Source organism: Monodon monoceros, unplaced genomic scaffold (assembly GCF_005190385.1).
Source record: "Monodon monoceros isolate NGI ecotype Baffin Bay Population unplaced genomic scaffold, NGI_Narwhal_1 Super_Scaffold_6, whole genome shotgun sequence".
Lineage (NCBI taxonomy): Eukaryota > Metazoa > Chordata > Mammalia > Artiodactyla > Monodontidae > Monodon > Monodon monoceros.
The window spans coordinates 369,574-391,149 of NW_021703783.1; the positions used below are offsets into that span (position 1 = coordinate 369,574).

At 54.0% G+C, this 21,576-nt stretch overlaps 2 protein-coding genes across 14 annotated transcripts in view; both read left to right on the forward strand.

The window, feature by feature from the left end:
* The window catches only part of MICAL3 (microtubule associated monooxygenase, calponin and LIM domain containing 3), a 175,138-nt gene extending 172,483 nt beyond the window's left edge, over positions 1-2,655 (forward strand). For all 11 annotated transcript variants that reach the window (XM_029205072.1, XM_029205071.1, XM_029205085.1 and 8 more), the window contains one exon: positions 60-2,655. In XM_029205072.1, coding sequence (XP_029060905.1) covers positions 60-244 — 185 coding nt within the window. In that variant the 3' untranslated portion in view covers positions 245-2,655. The remainder of the gene's footprint in view (positions 1-59) is intronic.
* BID (BH3 interacting domain death agonist) overlaps positions 1,635-21,576 on the forward strand; it is a 28,005-nt gene continuing 8,063 nt past the window's right edge. Inside the window, exons 1-2 of one of the 3 annotated variants that reach the window (XM_029205088.1) lie at positions 1,635-1,793; positions 21,398-21,459. In XM_029205088.1, the coding sequence (XP_029060921.1) occupies positions 21,448-21,459 (12 nt within the window). In that variant the 5' untranslated portion in view covers positions 1,635-1,793; positions 21,398-21,447. Of the gene's footprint in view, positions 1,794-9,737; positions 10,691-21,397; positions 21,460-21,576 lie in introns of those variants that run through there. The other 2 variants (XM_029205087.1, XM_029205089.1) reach the window with 2 other exon arrangements.

Consider the following 21,576-nt stretch of genomic DNA (forward strand, 5'->3'; position numbering starts at 1 on the left):
GAGGCAGGTGCGGGCCACTGCCTCTGGCACTGGGGACTCACGTGTTTGGTTCTGCCCAGATCACCTGAAGACAGAGGAGGAGCTGTCGGAGGAGAAGAGGATCCTGAACGAGATGCTGGAGGTGGTGGAGCAGAGAGACGCCCTGGTGGCCCTGCTGGAGGAGCAGCGGCTCCGGGAGAAGGAGGAGGACAAGGACCTGGAGGCCGCCATGCTGTCCAAGGGCTTCAGCCTGAACTGGTCCTGAGCGCCGCCCGGCCCTGGCTGGTCTGTGCACCGTCCGACCCGGGCTGGCTGCTCCCAGACCACCCAGATCCGAGGTCGGAGTGGGCCTGCTGCCTCCTGGGAGTTTGCACTCAGACCTCCTCGTGGCTCTGAGAAGCAGTCAAGCGCCGAGCTGTGGGAGCCCCAGTGAAGACGGTGGTCCAGTAGCGCAGCCTCCTCGAAGAAGCCTCCCTGCCCTCCTGCTTCGGAGACGGGGAACGCGGATCCTGGGGGGACGCCTGGTCGGAGGGACGCGGCTCCGCCCCGATCCCCAGGCTCAGGGGGCCAGCTCAGACTTCATCCAGGGCTGAGGAGGCCCACCCCGCGGCCCAGTGCCACACTCCAGGCCTCTCCTGGCTGTGGCCTGAGGCCTGAGGCTGCTGCATTTGCTTTTAATTCACAACACTGGAAGATACTGACTTCAGGGTCGGGCAGAGACCCTCTTCTGGCCCCACCACAGGCCTGCGGCCTTGTCACGGGCTCCTCGTGGCGGGTGGGAGGCCTCGCCTCGTTCCTGGGTTTGCCCCGAACGAAGCTGACAGCCTGGGAGGCGTGGCCTCTTTGTCAATTAACTTATTTTTTTAATACTTGAAAAGAAGCAACTTCACTTTTATATCTTTACCAGGACACTGATTGCTTGGCACCTGGGTAGGGGTGTGGAGGTGGGTCACAGCTGACCGCGCTGTCACTCCATTCATTACTGTTTCATCGTGGGGCTGACCTGAACCCTCAGGTCAGCAAGACCCCCGTGTGGGCCCGGCGTGCAGCGCCCGTCCTCCTGTGCCCGGCCCCGGGCGTCCGTGTCTACACCGCTCGCTTGTCAAGGACGCATTTGAGCTGCTGGAGGCCACGCCATGAGGCACAGATGCCTCTTGGCCTCCCTGTTGGAATCCTGGCTCTGCAGAACCCATTTTTCCTCCATTTTGGTGCCGAGATCTCACCTGCCACAGCACATTTATTAAAGAAAGTTTTAGGCCGGCTGCACCAGCGCGTGGGACCCTGCTCAGCGAGGCCCAGATCCAGCCAGCTGGAGCTGCAGTGACAGCACACTGGGGGACTCCAGTTGGGGCCCCCCACACACACACATGAGCTCCGGCCCAGCTCCAGCCCAGCACCTCTTCGTGGGGAGGCACTGGACAGGAAGCACCATGGAGCCAGCTCGTGCCGTGGCTCAGCCAGAGGCCTGCAGTGCCCAGCCTGCAGAGCCACTGCTAGACTCTGCAGGGGCCGTGCTCGCCCGCAGAGGAGCGAGGGCAGTGCCAGGCCAGTCCCGAGGCCCTCCAGCCGACTCCTGGTGGAGCGGGACTGCGTGCAGGGAAGAGAGCCCTCAGGGCAGGACAGGGGGCGTCCACACCGACCTTGGGGCGTCCCTGGGGAACCACATCGTGCCTCAACTTGAACAGAGTCATTCTCACTGCAAAGGAGCAAAGAACTGTCTTCTTCTTCAGTCTGTCCCAAAGCTGCCGTCTGGAATCCAGGGCACGTGCTGCTCCAGCCCTCGCGGCTCTGACCTTCACCTCTTGCTTGATGAGGTAGAGCCTCCATTTCTATTCTCGTTTCTTAGAAGGGGGAGCGGAGGGTGTTCTAGATCCCATCCTTAAATCCCAGCCTTCCAATAAAATTGGGCTTGGGACAGGATTCATCGCCTGTGTGGCCTTTGCCTACCCTTCCTACCCACCGCCCCGGTGCACCGCAACTGCCAGGCCCGTCCCTCGAGCTTCTGCCCACCCAGGACGAGGACAAGTTTACAGAGTGGCCAGGAGGGACATGACACCCGCCCCTGCGGAAGCACACCGTGCCTGCAGGAACGAGGACGGCCTGGAGGCTGCAGAGAAGCTCGGAAATGCTCCCCCACTCCCTCCCGCAGGGCTGCGACTTCAGGTTCTAGTTGAGCACTTTTTCTGAAAGCTCCCATTTTATAACCACTAGTTTGCAGGTTGTTGTAGTGCCCTGCTGACGGGCTGCATGCAGTGTTTCCCAGCTCTGGAAATGCACTCAGCTCCTGTCAAGTCCCCTTGAAGGCAGGGCAACAGGAAATCTCTCTCTGAAATGCCACGGCGTGAGCAGGCCCAAGCCCGAGGCCCTTGCAGGGAGAGCCGGGTTCAGCTCCAGCAGGGCCAGGGCGGCAGCGCACCTCGCCTCAGTCCGAGGCCACCAGCGGCTCCACCTGAGGGTCCAGTCCTGCTCAGATGGCATCTTCTGGCCTTTGCCCCGGGAGCTGTCCTCCAGCTGCTCTGACCAGCAGTGATAGACTATCCACTATCTTTTCAAAGAGCAGAATTTTTTCAGTGGGGCAGAAAGTGGAGAGAGTTTAAAGAAAAATTTAAAGGTGGTAACAACTGATCTACAAAGGGGAATGGGCCATTTTATGCGCAATAAAAGTTTTTAAAACAAGTACAGAGGGTATTCTTGGCATGAGCCAGGGCACGCTCTTTGGTGGGTTGGTGTCCATACATGGTGGCACCTGTCAGTGTGTGTATGGGTTTGAGGAATACAACCTTTGTGCTTTCTCAGCCGACTTTATTTTTGTCCATGTTGTCCTGGTCTGGCCACCTGCTGACACCCATTGAGAAAGTGTGTGTAACACCTGGGTGTACGAGGCCGCCCTCCAAAGCAGCGCCAGGACCCTCCCGGAGAGATGCGCGTTCTGTGAAGTGGTCTCCTCGTCAGGGTGACCCCGAGGCCCTGGCAGCCCGGTGCTGTGGGCTCTGCAGCCTGCAGGCCTAAGTCGATGAGATGTATCCACCTCCCCAGGTACATTCAGAGCACAGGGTCTTGGGATCCCTGATGTTGCGGCCCCGGTGCCCTCCTCGTGCGCTGGCTGCGGGGCGTGTGGCTGGCCTCTGTCACCGTGGAGCTAATCCCAAAGGCACAGGGCTTCCCTCTGGGGTGGCAGCGGGCGGGGTTAGTGCCGGGCCAGCTGATTCCCAGAGCCTCCGGCACCACGTGCGCATCGGGTAGAAAAACAGAAGCAGCGTGGCCCTCGATTCCTCAAAGGAAGTCTGGGTCAGGGACTGTGCCTGGTGGGGGCAGTGGGGCTGGTGCCATCTGTGCTGACCCCCTTTTGTTCCTCAGAGGGGACCCTTGATCAGAGATGGAGACAGGCAGGGTTTGGCTGTGGTTCACAGGCACCCACGTGGTAGAAGGTGATGGTGGCTTCAGGCAGACAACTGAGGGAAGGCTGCCCTGCAGCTGCCACCATTCGTCCAAGAACCCATGTCCGTGGCTCCAAAATCCCTCCTGAACCCTGATCCCCACGGTCCCAGAGTGGGAAATGGGAAGGACAGAACCGGCTGTTGTATTGCCCGGAAGACTCCCCGAGTGCGGCTCGGCGGGGAGGGAGGAAGCATCCTCGGGTGGGCCAGCACCCACAGCGCACAGAGACCTCCAGTGCGGTGCCCAGGGGCCGGGGCTGCCGGGCTTGGCAGGGAGCGTTTTGTGGCAGACCAACGCCCATGTCCCCTCTCTGAGGTGGCCTTGCAGCTTGGACTTCAGCGGGGCAGTGGAGAAGGCCCCTGTTACCAGGACAGACGTGGAGAGAGTGCCCGGGGTGCACACGTGCACACACGCTGCCCCTGCTGGCTGAGGGTCTCGGACCTCTCGGGGTTTCCGGTCACTAAGTCACTCAACAACCCGCTTCCTCCGCCTGCAGTGTGTCCCGGGCAGCGCGAGCCGGGGAGGCGCCTCGGCCCGCACCCGCGTCTGCCTCAGGCAGAGGGAGCAGCGGGACGGAGCACGCGGAGGCAGAGAGGGGGCGGCCCAGGGGCGGAGGGCGTGGGGACTGGGGGCCCCGGGCGGTACTCACCTCTCTACCTGTCCTTCGAGGTCCAGAGCCTCGGCTCTGTCTTGGTGGGAAAGCTCCTTGAAGGTTGGGAGCTGGTCCACCCCCGCCCAGGGCCAGACCTTTCTCCAGGGCTGGGGTGGCCCTCCCTACACGTCAGCCAACCTCTCGCAGCCTCCAAGCAAGTTACTGGGCCTCCCTGGCCTCCCAGACTGACCCCTCTGAATGCACCGCGACCCACTGGGTTCTGTGGGGCGGGCGGGGAGCACAGAGGAGGAGCTTGGAGGGGCCTGGGTGCTGGAAAGAGCTCTCCCGGCCTCTGCTGGTCTGGCTCTTGGTCTAGAGCGGGGAGGGCCCATGGCCCCGCGGCCCGATTCCCACTGCACGCCTGGGACCCACAGCCCTCGGGATGTGAGATGTCAGCCCTCGCGAACTGGCTGTCAGTCTGCATCCTGGTGACGGGATGGAGGAAGGCTGGACCCCACAAATCCTGAGGCAGCTGGGCGCCAGGAGGGAAGAAGTGGCGTCTGCGGCCGTGGAACCCTGACCCCTAGAGAAGGCTGGGGCGGGGGTGCTGTGGGAGGTGGAGTGTGAGCCTAGCTGCCGCCCAGAGCCCCCATCCCGAAGGGATTTGTCTTGGGGAAGTCAGAGGCCTCACCTCCTCAGCTTGAGGGGACAGGTGCCCGTCGAAGCAGCAGCGACTGTGGGAGTCCCCTCGGAGCCCTGGCCTCAGCCCTGCAGGCTCCAGGGCCCCTGGCTGGTCCAGCCCCACACAGGCCCCGCGGTGCAGGCAGCTCAGGAGGAGGGCGGCGGCACATCCCTGTGCCCCCTTCTTCCCCTTCCTGCCCCTTTAGAGCCCAGCTCCCTCTGCCCGGACCACCTCGCACACGCAGACCTCTGGCTCCCGGCTGCCCACATCATGGCTTGGTGTTTGTACACATTACAGATCAGACGCCAGTAGGTCTTAACATCCATCACCTCACATAGTTTTTTCCTGCAGTGAGAACTTTTAAGATCTACTCTCTCAGCAACTTCCACATACATGACACAGCAGTGTTAACTACAGTCACCATGCTGAACATTTCATTCCCAGGACACATTTATTTTATAACTGGAAGTCTGTACCTTTCGACCCCCTTCACCCATTTCACCCACTCCCTGTCCCTGTCTCTGGGAGCCACGAATCTGCTCTCTGTGTCCGTTTTTCTTCCTTCCTCTCTCTCTCTCTCTCTCTCTCTCTCTCTCTCTCTCTTTGGCTGTGTAGGGTCTTCGTTGCTGCGTGCAGCTTTCTCTAGTTGCAGAGCGGGGGCTACTCTTTGTTGTGGAGCATGGGCTCTAGGCAGGCGGACTCAGTACTTGCAGCACGCAGGCTCAGTAGTCGTGGCTCGTGGGCTCTAGAGCGCAGGCTCAGTAGTTGTGATATACAGGCTTAGTTGCTCCGCGGCATGTGGGATCTTCCCGGACCAGAGCTCAAACCCGTGTCCCCAGCATTGGCAGGTGGATTCTTAAGCACTGCACCACCAGGGAAGTCCCCAGGTTTTGTTTTTGTTTTTAGATTCCACATATGAGATCATACAGTATTTGTTTTTCTCTGACTTATTTCACTAAGCCATAATGCCCTCAAGGTCCATCCACATTCTTGCAAAGAGCAGGAACTCCTATTTGTGGCTGAACAGTATTCCATTTATAGATACACACACACACACACCACACATGTGGCTCACATCTTCTTTATCCATTCATCAGCCAATGGACACTTCGGTTGTTTCCATGTCTTGGCCATGGTGAATAATACTGCAGTGAACAGGAGGATGCAGGTGTCTCTTCAAGATAGTGATTTCATTTTTTGGATAAATACCCAGAAGCAGAATTGCTAGATCATATAGTAGTTCTATTTTTAACTTTTTGAGGAACCCCCATACTGTTCTCCATAGTGGCTGCACCAGTTTACATTCTCACCAACAGTGCACAAGGGTTCCCTTTTGTCCACACCCTCACCACCAACACTTGTTATTTCTTACTTTTTGATAATAGCCATTCTAGCAGGTGTGGGTGATCTCACTGTGGTTTTGATCTGTATTTCCCTGGTGATTAGTGATACTTAGCTTCTTTTCATGTGCCTGTTGGCCATTTGTATGTCTTCTTTGGAGAAATGTCCAAGTTCCTCTGCCCATTTTTCTAATCAATTTTTTTGCTTGTTTTTGCTGTTGAGTGGTGTGAGTTTGTGTGTGTATATATATATATATATATATATATTTTTTTTTTTTTTTTTTTTTTTGGCAGCTCCGCATAGCATGTGGGATCTTAGTTCCTCAACCAGGGATGGAACCCAGGCTCCATTGGAAGTGTGGAGTCTTAACCACTGGACCACCAGGGAAGTCCCTTTTATATATTTTGTATATTAATCCCTTATCAGATGTATGATTTGCAAATATCTTCTCCCATTCCATAGATGGCCTTTTTATTTTGTTAATGGTTTCCTTTTAAATTTGATGTAGTCCCACTTGTTTATTTTTGCTTTTGTTGCCTTTGCTTTTGGTGTGAAACCAAAAAAAATGATTGCAAAGATTGATGTCAAAGAGCTTACTGCCTATGTTTTCTTCTAGGAGTTTTCTGGTTTCAGGTCTTACATTCAAGTCTTTAATCCATTTTGAGTTGATATTTGTGTGTGGGGTAAGACAGTGGTCCAGTTTCATCCTTTTGCATGTAGCTGTCCAGTGTTCCCATCACCATGATAGGGGTCACTGTAGGAGCGGCCAGCAGCCAGAAGCAGCAGTGAGAAACCTCAGGAAAAAGTAGAACCGAGGTCAGGCTCTGGCTCTGCTTAGCTGGCTACACCTCTCAGTCAGAACCGCACTGCAGGACTTCCCTGGTGGTCCAGTGGTTGACTCAGTGCTTCCAATGTAGGGGTCGTGGGTTCGATCCCTGGTCGGGGAAATAAGGTACCGTGCAGTGCGGCCAAAACAAAAAAACAAAACGCACTGGGTTTTGTGTTCTGTTTTCATTGCCGAGACCATCATTCTGTTTGTCTATCTATGTATTTATTTTCTCATTTTTAACACATGGATGGATTATAAAGTCCACAGCATAGCAGAAGCTGCAAATTAGAACTGGGGGCTGGATCGGGGAGAAGGGACCTTGGGGGGCCTACTGGTGTGGGTCCCACCTGGCCTAATGGGCAGTGGCTGGCACAGTGTTCAGGATGAGATCCCACTGCTCACCTAGCCTCCCTCCCTCCCGTGTCACCCACTCCGCACAGCGACGTCCCCTGCGTGCAGAATGCCCTTCCCCTCTCGCCACATCTGGTCCCTTTCTGGCTTTCAGCTGCTAGTTTAGATGTCACCTTCTTAGACGACCCAGTCCCGCTGGCCACTCGCCCTTGTAGCACCCTGCTCAGCCTTCAGTGCGGCACCCACCTCCTGTTCACATGTTCATTCCACGCTGAGTGCCCCTGGGTACCGCGGCGAGAGAGTGACATTCCAGGGAGGGAACACCTTCCAACACACACACACAATTACGTCATATTTCAGGTGAAACGTGCTGGACAGAATGGAGCCAGGCCCAGGGAAGTGCAGGGACAGTGGCGGGATTCGAGCAGAGAGGGTGCAGAGCACGGAGGACTTCGTGGGCTATTGAAAAGGCCCCAGGAAACCCAAGAGGGTTTTCAAGAGTGGGGTAACAACACCTGACATTTTTTTTTTTTTTTAACCCCTGACATTTTACAGCAGGAGGGAGGATACTGGAGCCAAGGTGGCAGGGAGAGAGCGGTTAGGAGGCAGCTGCCCTGACGGGAGGAGGGGCAGCTTGGACCCTGCGCAGGTGGGAGCTGCCGGGATGCTTGGACACGGCTGGCGGGAGTGCGGAACGGCACAGCCACTCTGGAAAACCGACAGTTTCTGATAAAATTAAACATTCCCCAGCACTATGCCCCAGCAGCCCCACTCCTAGGTATGAGACTGAAAAGGAGTGAGGACACGCATCTACAAAAAGGTTGGCAGGACAGTGTTCACAGCAGGACTACTGTGACTGCCATCTGGGGAACATGGTGTTGCTGCCAGAGCCACAGCAGCCCTTCATGGCCCAGGAGGCTGTGATGTGGAAAGTGAAATCACAGTCAGAGGCCTGTGTAAAAAGGCAGAGACGCATGTCATCCATCACCCAAGTTTAGCGGTCAGAAGCTGTGAGAGTAAGAGGAGAGTTGGGTGGTGCTGAGGCTGGAAGGATTACTGGCTCGATGCATTGGTTTGAAGTTAAACTCCTCCTGACAAGACCACAGTGAGAGCCTGGGAGCAGCTTTTAGGCAGCATGATTTGGCCTGGCTGGTCCACATAGGGTACTGGCAACGCATTTGTGGTCCTAGAGATGAACTTACGGCTCCAGAGTGTGGGTGCGGGGGGGGCGGGGGCTGATGGCTTATGCAGGCGGCCTCAGCAGCCAGGTGAGGAGTTCTGTCCCTGGCCATTGCAGGGAGAGAGTGATGAGCTGGGACCCCTGATGGGTGGCTGGTCCTGTTGTCCCTTCACACCAGTCATGTGTCTGTTGGGATGAACCTGCTCTCGTTCAGATTTTCTAGATTGTCCCTGTTCATACTTCCTTCAGAGCTGCACATAAAAGCCAAAACTTTCACTTAAAGTTAGGTGTGAGACGAAGTTGGACTCTTGCAGTGGAAATTGGCAGCTCCATCCTTTCCTTGCAGGGCTGTGAAATCAGTCCCTCACTCTCTCTCTTGTTTTGACTGCCAGGAGCCCCATTTAAAAGTACTTGCTGTTTAATACTTTTATCACTTGGATATGCAGCTCTGATAAAGAAATCAAGTTGGGACACAGATAACACTGCCTAGATTTAAAAAGTGTTCCCTCAGTGGCCTCTGCAGGGGCACGTGGTTCCCAGTTCCCATTATGTGATCTTTATTACATAGGTTTTTTTTTTTTAATTAATTTATTTTTGGCTGTGTTGGGTCTTCGTTGCTACACGTGGGCTTTTCTCTAGTTGCGGAGCGGAGGCTACTCTTTGTTGCAGTGCACGGGCTTCTCATTGCGGTGGCTTCTCTTGTTGCAGAGCACAGGCTCTAGGCACGCGGGCTTCAGTAGTTGTGGCGTGCGGGCTCTAGAACGCAGGCTCAGTAGTTGTGGTGCACGGGCTTAGCTGCTCCGCGGCATGTGGGATCTTCCCGGACTACGGCTCGAACCCGTATTCCCTGCACTGGCAGGCGGATTCTTAACCACTGCGCCACCAGTGAAGTCCCTATTACATAGGTTTTATTCACTGTAAAATTGGTGCCACAGTTATTTAAGAAAAATTGGAAAGTACAAAAAAGTAGAAAATCCTGCGATTTTATCATTTCACTGTAACCAGCCCATGGTTTCTGGTTATATTTCTTTCCGGTCTTTTTTCTTCTTTTTAAAATTCGGTTTCTATTCCTGAGTTCGCGTGTAGCGACTGCCCTGGTCCCTGGAGGCCTCTGTTCCTGCTTCTCCGCGCGCGGCCTCCAGGGACCTGGCGAGGGGCGGGGCCTGGAGGTGGGCCTGGGGCGGAGCCTTGTCGGGGTGCGGCCGGGAAGGGGCGGGGCCGCAGCAAGGTTGAGGAAATGATGGGGTGGGGGCGTGGCCGGGGCGGGGCGGCCGTGGCCGGCAGTGAGGGGGCGGAGCCTTGTCGGGGCGGGGCGGGAGCTACAGGAAGTGGGCTTGCGGCGGCTGCGCGCTCCGCCCCCGGAATGTCGGCTTTTTCCCGCCCGAGCCCTGTGCGCAGCCGTCTCGCCGCCTGCCGCCGCCGTGGGAGGTGAGTACCGCCCGGCGTCCCCAGTCCCAGTGCCCTCCGCCCCTGGGTCGTCCCCTCCCTGCGCCCGCGCGCTCCGTCCCGCTGCTCCCTCCGCGTGAGGCAGACGCGGGTGCGGGCCCTGGCGCCTCCCCGGCTCGCGCTGCCCTGAACACGCTGCGGGCGGCGGAAGTGGGTTGTTGAGTGACTTAGTGACCGGAAACCCCGAGAGTTCCGAGACCCTCAGCCAGCAGGCGGGGCGTGGGGCGCGTTTCTTTCATCCAGCGAGCGGGACACGCTGCGCTGCCGGGGTGGGATGGCTCTCACGGGGGAGGGGGTGGTCTTCACTGAGGGGGCCTCACCCCTGAGACCCTTTCGGGCGACTCCGCCGCGGCCATGCCCCTCCTGTGGGTCTGTCTGCTGCCCAGGCCTGCGTCGGCGGCCTCAGCAGGGGCACGTGGTTCCCAGTCCCATCCCACCCGTCGGGACGCAGGCAGGTCGGGCTGGGGGCTCTCCTGGGCCCGGGTCCCTGCCATCTCCGGGCAAACCCTGAGCCCGCCGGGAGCCACGGGTGACTGTCCCTGGAAGAGGGTCTGCGCTCGAGCTGGGGGAGGGTGGGAGGAGCCCTCCGGCTGCAAGGGTTGAGCTGGCTCTAGGAAGGCACCGCGGGGAAGAGGATGGGGCGGCCCGCGGGGCGGCTTCTGGACTCCTAACGCGAGGGAGGAGCGCAGCGCACAGGGGCAGCCTTAACGCTGGGGTCCAAGAACGGACTTCTCTGGGCTGGGCCCAGAGAAGGCTCCGCGGGACAGGGTGCTGTGTGGTGGGAATGGCGACGTCGGGACACCTGGATGCAGGCTTTGGAGCAGAGAGCTGCCGGAACAGGGGCTGGGTCCTGTAAGTCTTGTCTGAGGAGGTCAGGCCATCCGAGGTGGACTCTGAGGGGTGGATAGGAGCTTGCCAGCAGTGCGGGAGTGCTGGGGGAGGGTCCCCACTCCCGGGCCTTCGCAGACCCAGGACTGGAGGTCCCACTTACTGCAGATGCGAGCGGCCTGCCCGGAAGCCCCGGCACCCAGGGCAAGGGGGAGGGGGACCGGCCTGGCGCTGCGGCCGCCTGCCTGTGGCGGGGGAGGGGTGGGGCCTGTGCTCCGATGGAGGAGCACGCGTCGTGCGCCGGTGCCCGGGACGCCGCGTCTGGACTGTCGGCCCTGAGAAGCCTCGCTCCAGAACTGTGGCAGGTGCTTCTGTGGCTGCGCCTCTGGTGGCCGGATGTCAGGTGGGGGCTGTGGAGGGAGTGGAGGCCCGGAGTGGCCCCCACCCCGCTGGGCCTCCCTTACACAGGATCTGACAGCAGCACCTGGGCCCCCGGGGGTCACGCGTGTGCTCGCCCGAAGCACCCGCGGAGCTCACTGGGCGGGACACGCGGGCAGAGCTTTGTGTCTGGACGGATACTGATCCGAGACAAGACGCTTGAGTGCCCTGCCGCCCCAGAGCCCCGGCTCTCCCTGCGGGGCTGCGCTGCCTGGGTTCCCGGCCGCCGCCCCATGTCCCAGCCCTGCTCCCCTGCACCTGTTAGACCCGGGGTGGTGGTGGGGAGGGCCTGGCCTTTCCGCAGACCCCTCCCTGCGGGCAGCCTTGGGGGCTGGGGGAAGCGTGGGGCGGTGCCGTGGACCCTCTCCGGACCTTTTCCGCAGTGCCCGACCCGGTCCTTTCCCTCCTTCCTCTCCCTCCCTCCTCTTCCTGCCTGTGATGGGCTGAATGGGGAAGTTTCCAGTGAACAGCAGACGTGATCATCTAGGTGAACCACAGAGCAACCACTTCTGCTGCAGATTGAGTTCTCGGTTGGCTTTTGTGTATTTGTGTCCAGGGTTCTAGAAGCCACCACTGGGACAATGAGGAAGTGGCTCGTTTGCAGTTATCGCCTTCCCTCAGTGTCCTGTCATCGCGGGCGGGGAGGAAAGAGTTCCCTCCGGGTCACAGCGCAGGGTGGAGAGGGGCTGGTCACCTTCAGGCACAGGAGTGCCGTGGGTCCCGGGGACCTTCTGCCGCGGTGGAAGGGTGTGGCGGCCGGGAGCGGGGCTACCACGCGTGGCGGAGGGCTCTTCCGGGGCCAGGGGTCCGGGTCACCAGGAGGGCTGTGGGACATCCCTTTTCTTCTCCCTGGCTCCAAGGCAAGGGGGGTGGTTGGGACAGAGGCCCACCTCGACGCTCTGGAGCAGCCCCCGGCACACCGGCCCCTGCGGGCCGTCTTGCTGCACCCTGTGTGCACACACCTCTCGGCCAGGGCCTGCGCAGGTCGGGCGGCGGTGGACGAGGACACTGGGACTCGGAGGCTTTTTGCACTGGGGGGTGGGTTTCACTTCTGGGGCTTGTGTGACGAGGTGGCTCCCCCTCTTTATTCCACCCTCCCTTGGGCTGCTTTTTTTTTTAAACCTCTTTATTGAGATATTTCACATACCATAAAATCTGCCCATTTAAAGTGGTTTCCAGTTTACTCTCAGAGCTGTGCAGCCATCACCACAATCTAATTTTAGAGCATCTCAGCAGCCCCCAGAGAAACCACGCACATTATTAATCACCCCCAGTCCCCTTATCCCCACAGCCCCAGGTGACCCTTGTCTACTTCTTTCTCTATGGAGTTGCCTGTTCTGGGAAGTTCATATAAATGGAGTCATACAATCTGTGGTTTCTTTTGACTAGATTGTTTTCATTCAGCATAATGTTTCAGAGTTCATCCAGGGTTTCAAATTTCATTCCCTTTTATGGCCAAATAAATATTCCATTTTATGAATATACTGCATTTTCCTTATCCATTCACCAGTTGATAGGCATTCGGCTTTTTGCTACCTCGAATAATGTCACGATGAACATTCGTGTACAAGTTTCTGTGTGGACGTGTGTCTTCATTTCTCTTGTATATATGCATGCCTAGGAGTGGAATTGCTGGGTCTTGTGATACCTCTGTTTAGCATTCTGAAGAGATGCAGAACTGTTTTCCAAAGTGGCTGCGCTATCTTACATTCCCACCTGCACGGTATGAGGCTCCCGGCCTCTCCACATCCTCGCTACCACTTGCTATTCTCCTTTTGGTTCTAGCCATCCTCGTGGGTGTGAAGGGGTATCTCACTGTGGGTTTTTTTCCTTTCTTTCTTTTTTTGGGGGCCGCGCCGCACATGTGGCTTGTGGGGAGCTTAGTTCCCCAACCAGGGACTGAACCTGAGCCCTCAGCAGTGAGAGTGCAGAGTCCTAACCACTGGACCGACCGCCAGGGAATTCCCCTCTCATTTTGGTTTTGATTAGCATTTCTGTAGTGGTTAATGATGTCGAGCGTCTTTTCATATGCCTGTTGACCATTTGTATATCTTTGGATCCTATTAAAATCTTTTGCCCAATTTTTAACTGGGTTGTCTTTTTATTGTTGTTAACAAGAATTCTTTGTATATTCTGGGTACACGTCCCTTGTCTGGTAAATGATTCGCAAGCATTTTTTCCCGTTCTGTGCGTTGTGTTTTCACTGATCGTTTCCTTTGAAGCACAAAGGTTTTTAATTTTCAAGAAGTCCAGTTTATCTTTTTTTTTCTAGTATAACTTGTTCTTTTGGTGTCATATCTAAGAAATCACTGCCTCTCCCCAGGTCATAAAGTTTTATTCCTTTGTTCTCTTCTAAGAGTTTTTTTTTTTTAAATGGTTTTAGCTCTTATATTTAGGCCTATGACATGTTTTGAGTTAGTTTTTGTATATGATATGAGGTAGGGGCCCAAATTCATGCTTTCGCCCCTGTGATACCAGCTGTCCCAGCACCGCTTGCTGAAAAGCCTGTTCTTTACCCTGTCTTGGCCCCTTTGTCAGAGGTCGATGAACCATAAATATTAGGGTTTATTTACGGGCTGTCATTTCTGGTCCATTGATCTGTGAGGTTATCCTTTGCCAGTACCACATTGTCTCAGTTACTGTAGCTCAGTCATAAGTTGTGAAGTTGGGGAGCGTGAGTCCCGCCAGTTTTGTTCTTTTTGACTTTGGCTATTCTGTGCCCCTTGCATTTCCTCATGAAACAGGAGCCATTTGTCACTTTCTGCGGAAAAGCCAGCTGGGAGCCTGAGGGTAATTGTGTTGAGTCCGTGGGTGTCTGCGGGGGGCTCCCACTGGCGGAATGGAATACATCTTCCAGTCCATGGACAGGAAATATTCCATTTATTTAGATCTTTACTTTCCTTCCACGATGTTCGTAGTTTTCGCTGTACAAGTCTTACACATCTTCTGTGCAGTGTATTCCGAAGTATCTCATTTCTCTTGATGCTGCTCTGTTTCTCAGTTTCATATTTGGGTTGTTTATTGCGGGCATGTAGAAGTACAACAGATCTTGCAGAGATTGTGTCCTGCAGCGCTGGTGAACTCATTTATTACTGCCAGGGGTGTTTTAGTGGATTCCTTGGGCTTTCCCATATGTAAGGTCATGTCATATCAGTATCTTAAAGTCTCTCAGTTGCTCCCAGTGTGTGCAGCCAGGATTGAAAGCCAGTGGTTCCCAGGTCTGTGGGATGGAGGGGAGGGCTGAGGAGCAGAGCAATCACTGGGGTTTCTGAGGATGTGCCCAGCGTCTGGGGAGGCCTGAGGGACGGAGAGCTCGGTGCAGAGGAGCCAGAGAGACAGACCAGCGTCCACACTCCAGCTTCTGTCCTGGCGAATCCAGGTGGCAAGGGGCTGGAAGTGAGGTCACACTGTGTTCTGGGTGAGTGGCAGCTCCCAACCCGCCACGAATCGTCAGAAGGGGCCCACGTGGACACTGGCCTGGGCCTCCTGTGGCTCTGCGTTGACCCTCTTCACCCGCTTCGGGGGAAGGACTGTCTACGTGACCTCAGCAGACCTGGCGGGCGCCTTAGAAATCCACGTTATCTAGAAACTGGTTGTATCATCTATCTTACTGGTTCCCTTATTAATTAATGAGCTAATAATTAAAATCTTGGACATGTGTTCATTTTATTGTTTTGTATTTGTATGAAAGTCGTGGTTTCTCCCTTTTCTTTGGCTGGCAGTTTTGGAGCCGTCCCTGGAAGCGTGCCGGTGGGTCTCAGCCCCCAGAGGCCACGTCTCAGGGCCAGTGGAATGGCTCCCTCTGTCCTGTGTTTTGCTGCGTTTTGCGTTTGCACATGTGCACCAGTTACTCCTTTGGTGCCTTTGCTGACTGTGGTCCTTGTGGGCAGGTGTCAGAGGTCTACTCTGTGTTGAGCGGGAGAGGACAGAGAATCTGGGTGGTCAGACGGTGGTTTGCGTCCTTGGTCTCTTTTGAGCTCAGTTCAGAATTTTTATTTTATTTATTTTTTTACACCTTTATTGGAGTATAATTGCTTTACAATGGTGTGTTAGTTTCTGCTTCATAACAAAGTGAATCAGTTATACATATACATATGTTCCCATATCTCTTCCCTCTTGCGTCTCCCTCCCTCCCACCCTCCCTGTTTTGTGCCACCACGGAGAACCACTCCTTGACATCCGGACCCGTGAGCCTTGGTGTTTCTGTGTTTACTCTTGACCTGGCCCTGAAGTTGTGGGACCGACGCCGTGTGCCCTGTGGGTCTGTAATTCAGCAAGGCCTTGGCCTCTTGGTGTGTAAATGTGCAAAACGTTTTCTCATCATTAGGCAGTTAGGTTGTAAAGTGTCTCAGATTGGAGGAACTCTGTTCTCATTGGCTTGTGGACCTAAATAAATGCTTATATAAATATTTCTAAAATTTCCAGAAAATCTGGAAATCTCGTTTCTAATAATTTAAACTCATTAGACTTTAAAAAAATTTAAAATGCTCAGAAAGAAACTCAAATTTTATTTATTTATTTATTTTTGGCTGCGTTGGGTCTTCGTTGCTGTGCGCGGACTTTCTCTAGTTGCGGTGAGAGGGGGCTACTCTTCGTTATGGTGCGCGGGCTTCTCATTGCGGTGGCTTCTCTTGTTGCGGAGCGCGAGCTTCAGTAGTTGTGGCACGCGGGCTCAGTAGTTGTGGCACACGGGCTCAGTAGTTGTGGCACGTGGGCTCAGTAGTCGTGGCTCACGGGCTCTAGAGCGCAGGCTCAGTAGTTGTGGCGCATGGGCTTAGTTGGTCCGCGGCATGTGGGATCTTCCCATACCAGGGCTTGAACCCGTGTCCCCTGCATTGGCAGGCGGATTCTTAACCACTGCGCCACCAAGGAAGTCCAAACTCGGAAACGTTTTAAGAATACAGGTTTACAAACAGACTCACAGGTACAGAGAACAAACCAGTAGCTACCAGTGGGAGAGGGAAGGGGGAGGAGCAAGATGGGGAGGGGATTAAGAGGTACAAACTACTATGTATAAAATAAATAAGCTACAAGGATAATATTGTACACCACAGGGAATACAGCCAATATTTTATAATAACTATAAATGGAGTATAACCTTTAAAAATTGTGAATCACTATGTTGTACACCTGTAACCTATACATCAACTGTATCACAAAAAAGAATGCAGGTTCACATAATTAAGATAAATCTTTGGCAAATGAGGATAAATTAATAATTTGGGGTTTTAAAAAGCTGTGTCTTTTCTCTGATTTATCAGTATTATACTTAATATTGATTACATGTAATAATCAATATATCAATATAACGTTGATACAATACATTTTACTGTAATTGGTTTCCCCCCGAACTTCTACAGGTTTACTTATCAAATCAGCTAATATTACTCTTACATGATGTTTAAAGTTAAGAGAAATGTAAATTTGTTTTCAACTAAGTTGAATAGAATTCTGACATTGTTTTTACTTTAACAGTATTCCAGGGTGCAGCTTGGACGCACATTAAATTGAGTTAATGGTGGCAATCACTGTCTACTTAGGTAATTTCTAAGTAAGACAGGATACCGAAGCGTTGGGTCCCAGGTGTAAGTTCGAGTGTTTTCAGTGTCCTCAGCAGAGGCTTCACCTCTGGCTGGTGTCGCTCAGCGTGTCTGCACTGTGGGGACGGCCAGGGCACGTGTGCTGCTGGAGATGGCGTCTGAGTTGTGTGACACCCGGGCACCTGGTTTTCTGTGAAGGAAGGTCAGTCACTTGGGTTGAGTCTTAATTAAAATGGATGACAGAGAAAAACTGTTGTATATGTGCTTTTATTTTCAAGGAAAGGGGGTCTTCACACCCCCCCTCAAAAGTAAAAATTACTGAGGACCCTGAAAAGCTTTTGATTAAGTGGTTTTTATCTATTTTCTGTGTGAGAAAGTAAGACTGGAGAAAATTTTCAAATATTGTTGATTTGTTTGAAAATATCAATGCCTGTTGCTTAACGAATATTTTTTTAAAATACTGTATTTTACAAAACAATGTTTTTAGTGAGAACATTGTTTCATGTTTTTGTAAATCTCTTAAATGTCTGAGTCTGAGAAGAAGCTGTGAAATCTCACAGTTTTAGCAAAGTTTCCTTGTTTTGGTGGTCTTGCCTCCTTTACTGTCAAAACGAGTTTTTTTTGTTTTGTTTTGTTTTTAATTGTTTATTTTTGGCCCCACCGCGGAGCTTGTGGAACGTTAGTTCCCCGACCAGGGATCAAACCCACACCCCCTGCAGTGGAAGCACGGCGTCCTAACCATTGGAGCGCCAGGGAAGTCCCCAAAACAATAATTTTTGATGCTTTATGTTTTAAGGGGAAAAACAGCCCCACAAAGAACAAAGGTTGATCACTTATGAGGAGCTTAAGGTTTTCTTAGTTTCGTTCATTGATAACCATGTCCTGTTTCTCAGGCATCCGTGACCCCATCTTAAGTGCCCAAGTGGACTCTGACAGAGCTTCCAAAGGTTGGACCCTGAATTTAGAAAAAAAAAATGTTTTCAGGATATCTTTTACACCTAAAACTATTATTGAGACTTCCCAGAGTGCCCCTGGAGAATCCCACAGGCCGTTTACCTTATACTTATAAAGAGAGCGATTATACAATTAATCAGATTTGGCTGAAGTGTTACTGTTGTGAGGCTGCTTTGGTTATGTTTACAGGAAACCGTTACTCATTTAAATGTTTCAGAAGCTGTGTGCTATATGGGGACGCCTTTATTCTCAGGGGAAACACTGATCACGGTCTTTTTTTGTTCTGTTTTTTTTTTTTGCGGTACGCGGGCCTCTCACTGCTGTGGCCTCTCCCGTTGCGGAGCACAGGCTCCAGACGCGCAGGCTCAGTGGCCGTGGCTCACGGGCCCAACCGCTCCGCGGCATGTGGGATCTTCCCGGACCGGGGCACGAACCTGCGTCCCCTGCATCGGCAGGTGGACTCTCAACCACTGCGCCACCAGGGAAGCCCTGATCACGTTTTTTAACGTACTGTACCCCAAAGGAGAATCTGACCCCTTCCTTTCTGATGTTGTCAGTTAGAGAAACACATGAATCACCCCCGGCAACCTGCGCCCTCTGGGGATGAGTTGGGGCTTTGCGTGTGTGTCCTCAGCAAAGAAGGACGGAATCAGAGACTTGTGGAAAGGACTGGTACTATTAGGTACTTTGAACTAGTGAAACTTCACAAACAGGCGTTTGTGTTCTCCTGGTTTCAACAACTTAGAGCTTCGCCCGGGTGCAGGTCAGGGTTTCCAGGCTCTTCTGGGTGCAGACGGCGTGGGCGCAGCTGCTGGGACCCACAGACCAAGGTGGGAAACTGGTGGTTTGCTCGGAATATTGCTGACGTTTCCATTTCTGTTTTCTAGACACACGAAACTTTCTCTTTCTTCAACTGTCTGTAACCCATAAAAACCTGGTAGACGGAAATGACAACTAGTTCTTCCTGAGAGAATTCTTGCTAAGTTTCCTCATTTTGTGTGATGGTACCGCTATTTGCATAGGTTCAAAAAGACGACTCTGGGGGTGGTGTTTTCTTTCAAACTTTATTGTGGTAAGATAGATTAAAATTTTACCGTTTCAATCAGTTTAAGTGTACAGCTCAGTGGCGTTAATAGGAATTAATAATTCTCTAGAAAACAGGCACAACTTCTCATGTAAGTGGGGCAAGACGGTGTGTGTCCTTCTGCGTCTGGCTTGTTTTGTTCGGTGTAACATCCTCAGGGTTCCTCCACATTGTCGCAGGTGCCAGCATCTCCTTCTTTGTTGTGTGTGGGTTAAATATACATAAACTTTTCCACTGTAACCACTTCCGAATGTCCCCCGCACTGAGATGCCACCACCCCCGTCCTCTCCAGGACCCTCGCATCTCCCTGCCCCGGGCCAACAGTCCACTTTCCAGCAGAGAAGCAGCTGCCCTTGTGCGTCTGGCTCGTGTCACTCAGCTCAGTGCCCTCAAGCTCTTCCCTGTGCAGCAGGTGCCATAACCTCCTCTCTGAGGCTGAACGAGACTCACCGCGGGATGGACACACTGCGTCCACCCACTCACCCATCAGTGGATGTGGCGTTGTCACCACCTGTGCTGTTGTGAGTGACGCAGCCAGGAGGATAGGTGTGCACGTACCCGGAAGCAGAGTTACTAGAACAAGCAGTAATTCTGTGTATAAGTTGGTGAGAAACTGCCTACTGTCCTTTGTTCTTTTTACCAGGATGTAATATAATTGGACAACTTGAGAGCCTTCCTCAGAACGTCCTATTTCTGAATGATGCTTGTGTGATCGACTGTGACAGGCCACTTGTCACAGAACTGAGCTGCCTGTAGGGAGTGAAGGCTACAGAGCCCCCCAGGAAAGCCAGTCTGGCCCTGGGGTCCCCGCCCTCCGTGGTGGGAAGGTTGCTTCCTGCAGGCCAGGGAATCTGAGATAAGTGGGGACCCGAGTAAGAGAGGCTGGGACTGAATATATGAGTGGACGATGGCAGAGCAGCCTGCCCGGCCCCTTCCCCCAGCCCCCGCCCCAGTGACCACCAGCCTGGGAGGTCAAGTCAGAGTGCTCTCTGGGACAGTCCAGGGAGCTAAAAATAACTTCAGGACTCGATTGATACCCGACAGCTTCTCTCCTTTCTGTTTGTGCCTCCAACGTGGGGCGACACAGAGGACGCCATCGCACAGGGAGCCACGGCCAGCGGGCCCCCTGCTTCCCCCGCGGCCTCCTCTGCAAAGCTCCCCACCCACTGCCGGCATTTGAGTCTCTGCCACGTGCAAGTGTCTGGATCCGTGGCCCCTGTTCCCCTGGCTGGGCTTCCTTTTCTCCGCACACATTTAGAGGGGCCACAGGTGGAGCCTGTGAACTTGCTTGGCCTGGCGCTCCTGCCCGCCCTCGGGGTAGCAGAGTCCAGCCTGAGCTTCCTGGTGAGAATTTCCACACAGAAGCTGATCTTGTGGCATTAGTCGTTGTTTAATCTGAATTTGAAAAAGAAACCTAGGAGGCATGGCTGGTTAATTAACATTCTTATGAGACCCGCCCTGTTTGTGTGTGTCAAAGAATAATCTTTGAGATCATTACCAGTCCGGAGACTGTCAGGAAATCTGTGAAAGACTTTGAAATGGGCAAAAACCCTGGATATCCTGGCCAGCTCACCCTTTTCTTGTCTTTGAGCCATTTTACGCCTCTGTGAGCTGCAGAACACGGGAGCTGATGCAGGTGATTTGTCCGTAGAAATACAGGTGCTCTGCCGTGAGTGCTTGTGTGCTGAGTGGTTTTAACATCTTTGTTTCCCCCATTAATCAGTTACATAAAATCTTTAGTAAGTGTTCATTTCAGAAGGAAAAAAAGGAAATCCACCTTCTCCAAACCCACTGTCTTTCTGAGGAAAACGCCGGGGCCCAGCCATCTTGCAGAGGCACTTTCTCCTGTGCATCCATCCCGTCTGGGTCAGCATCCGTGTTCTGCTCTCATTCTATATCCTTACATATAGAGGGAGAGCTATAAAGACATATATGCACAGGTGACCTTCGAACAACAAAGGTTTGAACTGCATGGGCCCCCCTTCTGTGGGGATGTTTTCCACTAGTAAATGCTCCACGGGCTGTTGTTGGTTGAATTGGAGAATGCAGATCGCGGATACAGCTATATTCTATGCCCACTGACCCCCGCGTTGTTCAAGGGTCACTTATGTAAAGGCATTAAAACATTTTGTGGAAGTATCTGTTGAGGCGGGAAATGAGCACAGTGGATCAGGGCCGCGGGGACAGTGGGGAGGGCGGGTCCAGGCGGAAGGCAGATTTTATGTGAGTTACCCCTTGATGGCGGCCTCCCCGATTTTCGGAAGCTCGTTCCTGAGAGGGCGTGGTGGAGGCCGAGGCTGTGACTGTGGACGTGGGTTGGCTTCTGCGGCCTTTCCCCCAGGGGCCTGCTCTGTGGCACATTGTCCTGCAGCTCTGCCTCCTGCCCTAGAGGCCCGTGGAGGCCCTCGGGCCAGCATCCTGCTGCTTCCTGTCTGTCCCTCCACGTTCATCTGTGTCCTTTGCAGCCTGCCCGGCCCCAGGGTCGGTTCATCCGCTCCCGGTGGGTGGCCTGGGTCCTGGGGATGCAGGCCCCCAAGGGCCCCGCCCGCGCTCCCGAGGTGGTGGTGGGGGAAGCCTTGCCCTTTCTCCCTGGAGAGGAGCTGGTTGTTCTCTTTTTACCCCCTGTGTATTTAGGAACCGTATGGAAGTTCCAAATTTGACAGTTAACTGCCCTACAAGGGGCCCTGCACCCACCCTGTGTGTGTCCTCTTCCAGGCTGCCGACCCGCACCCCTGTGAGCTGGAGCCCACGACGCTGCCTGGGCCATGGACTCGAAGGTCAGATGGGCGGTGGTCCTGGGGGTGTGGGCGGCGGAGCCTCGGATCCCAGCTCTCGGGAGCACAGGGCGGAAAACCCCCTTGTCCCCGCACCGCTTCCGCCCGCTCCTGTGCAGG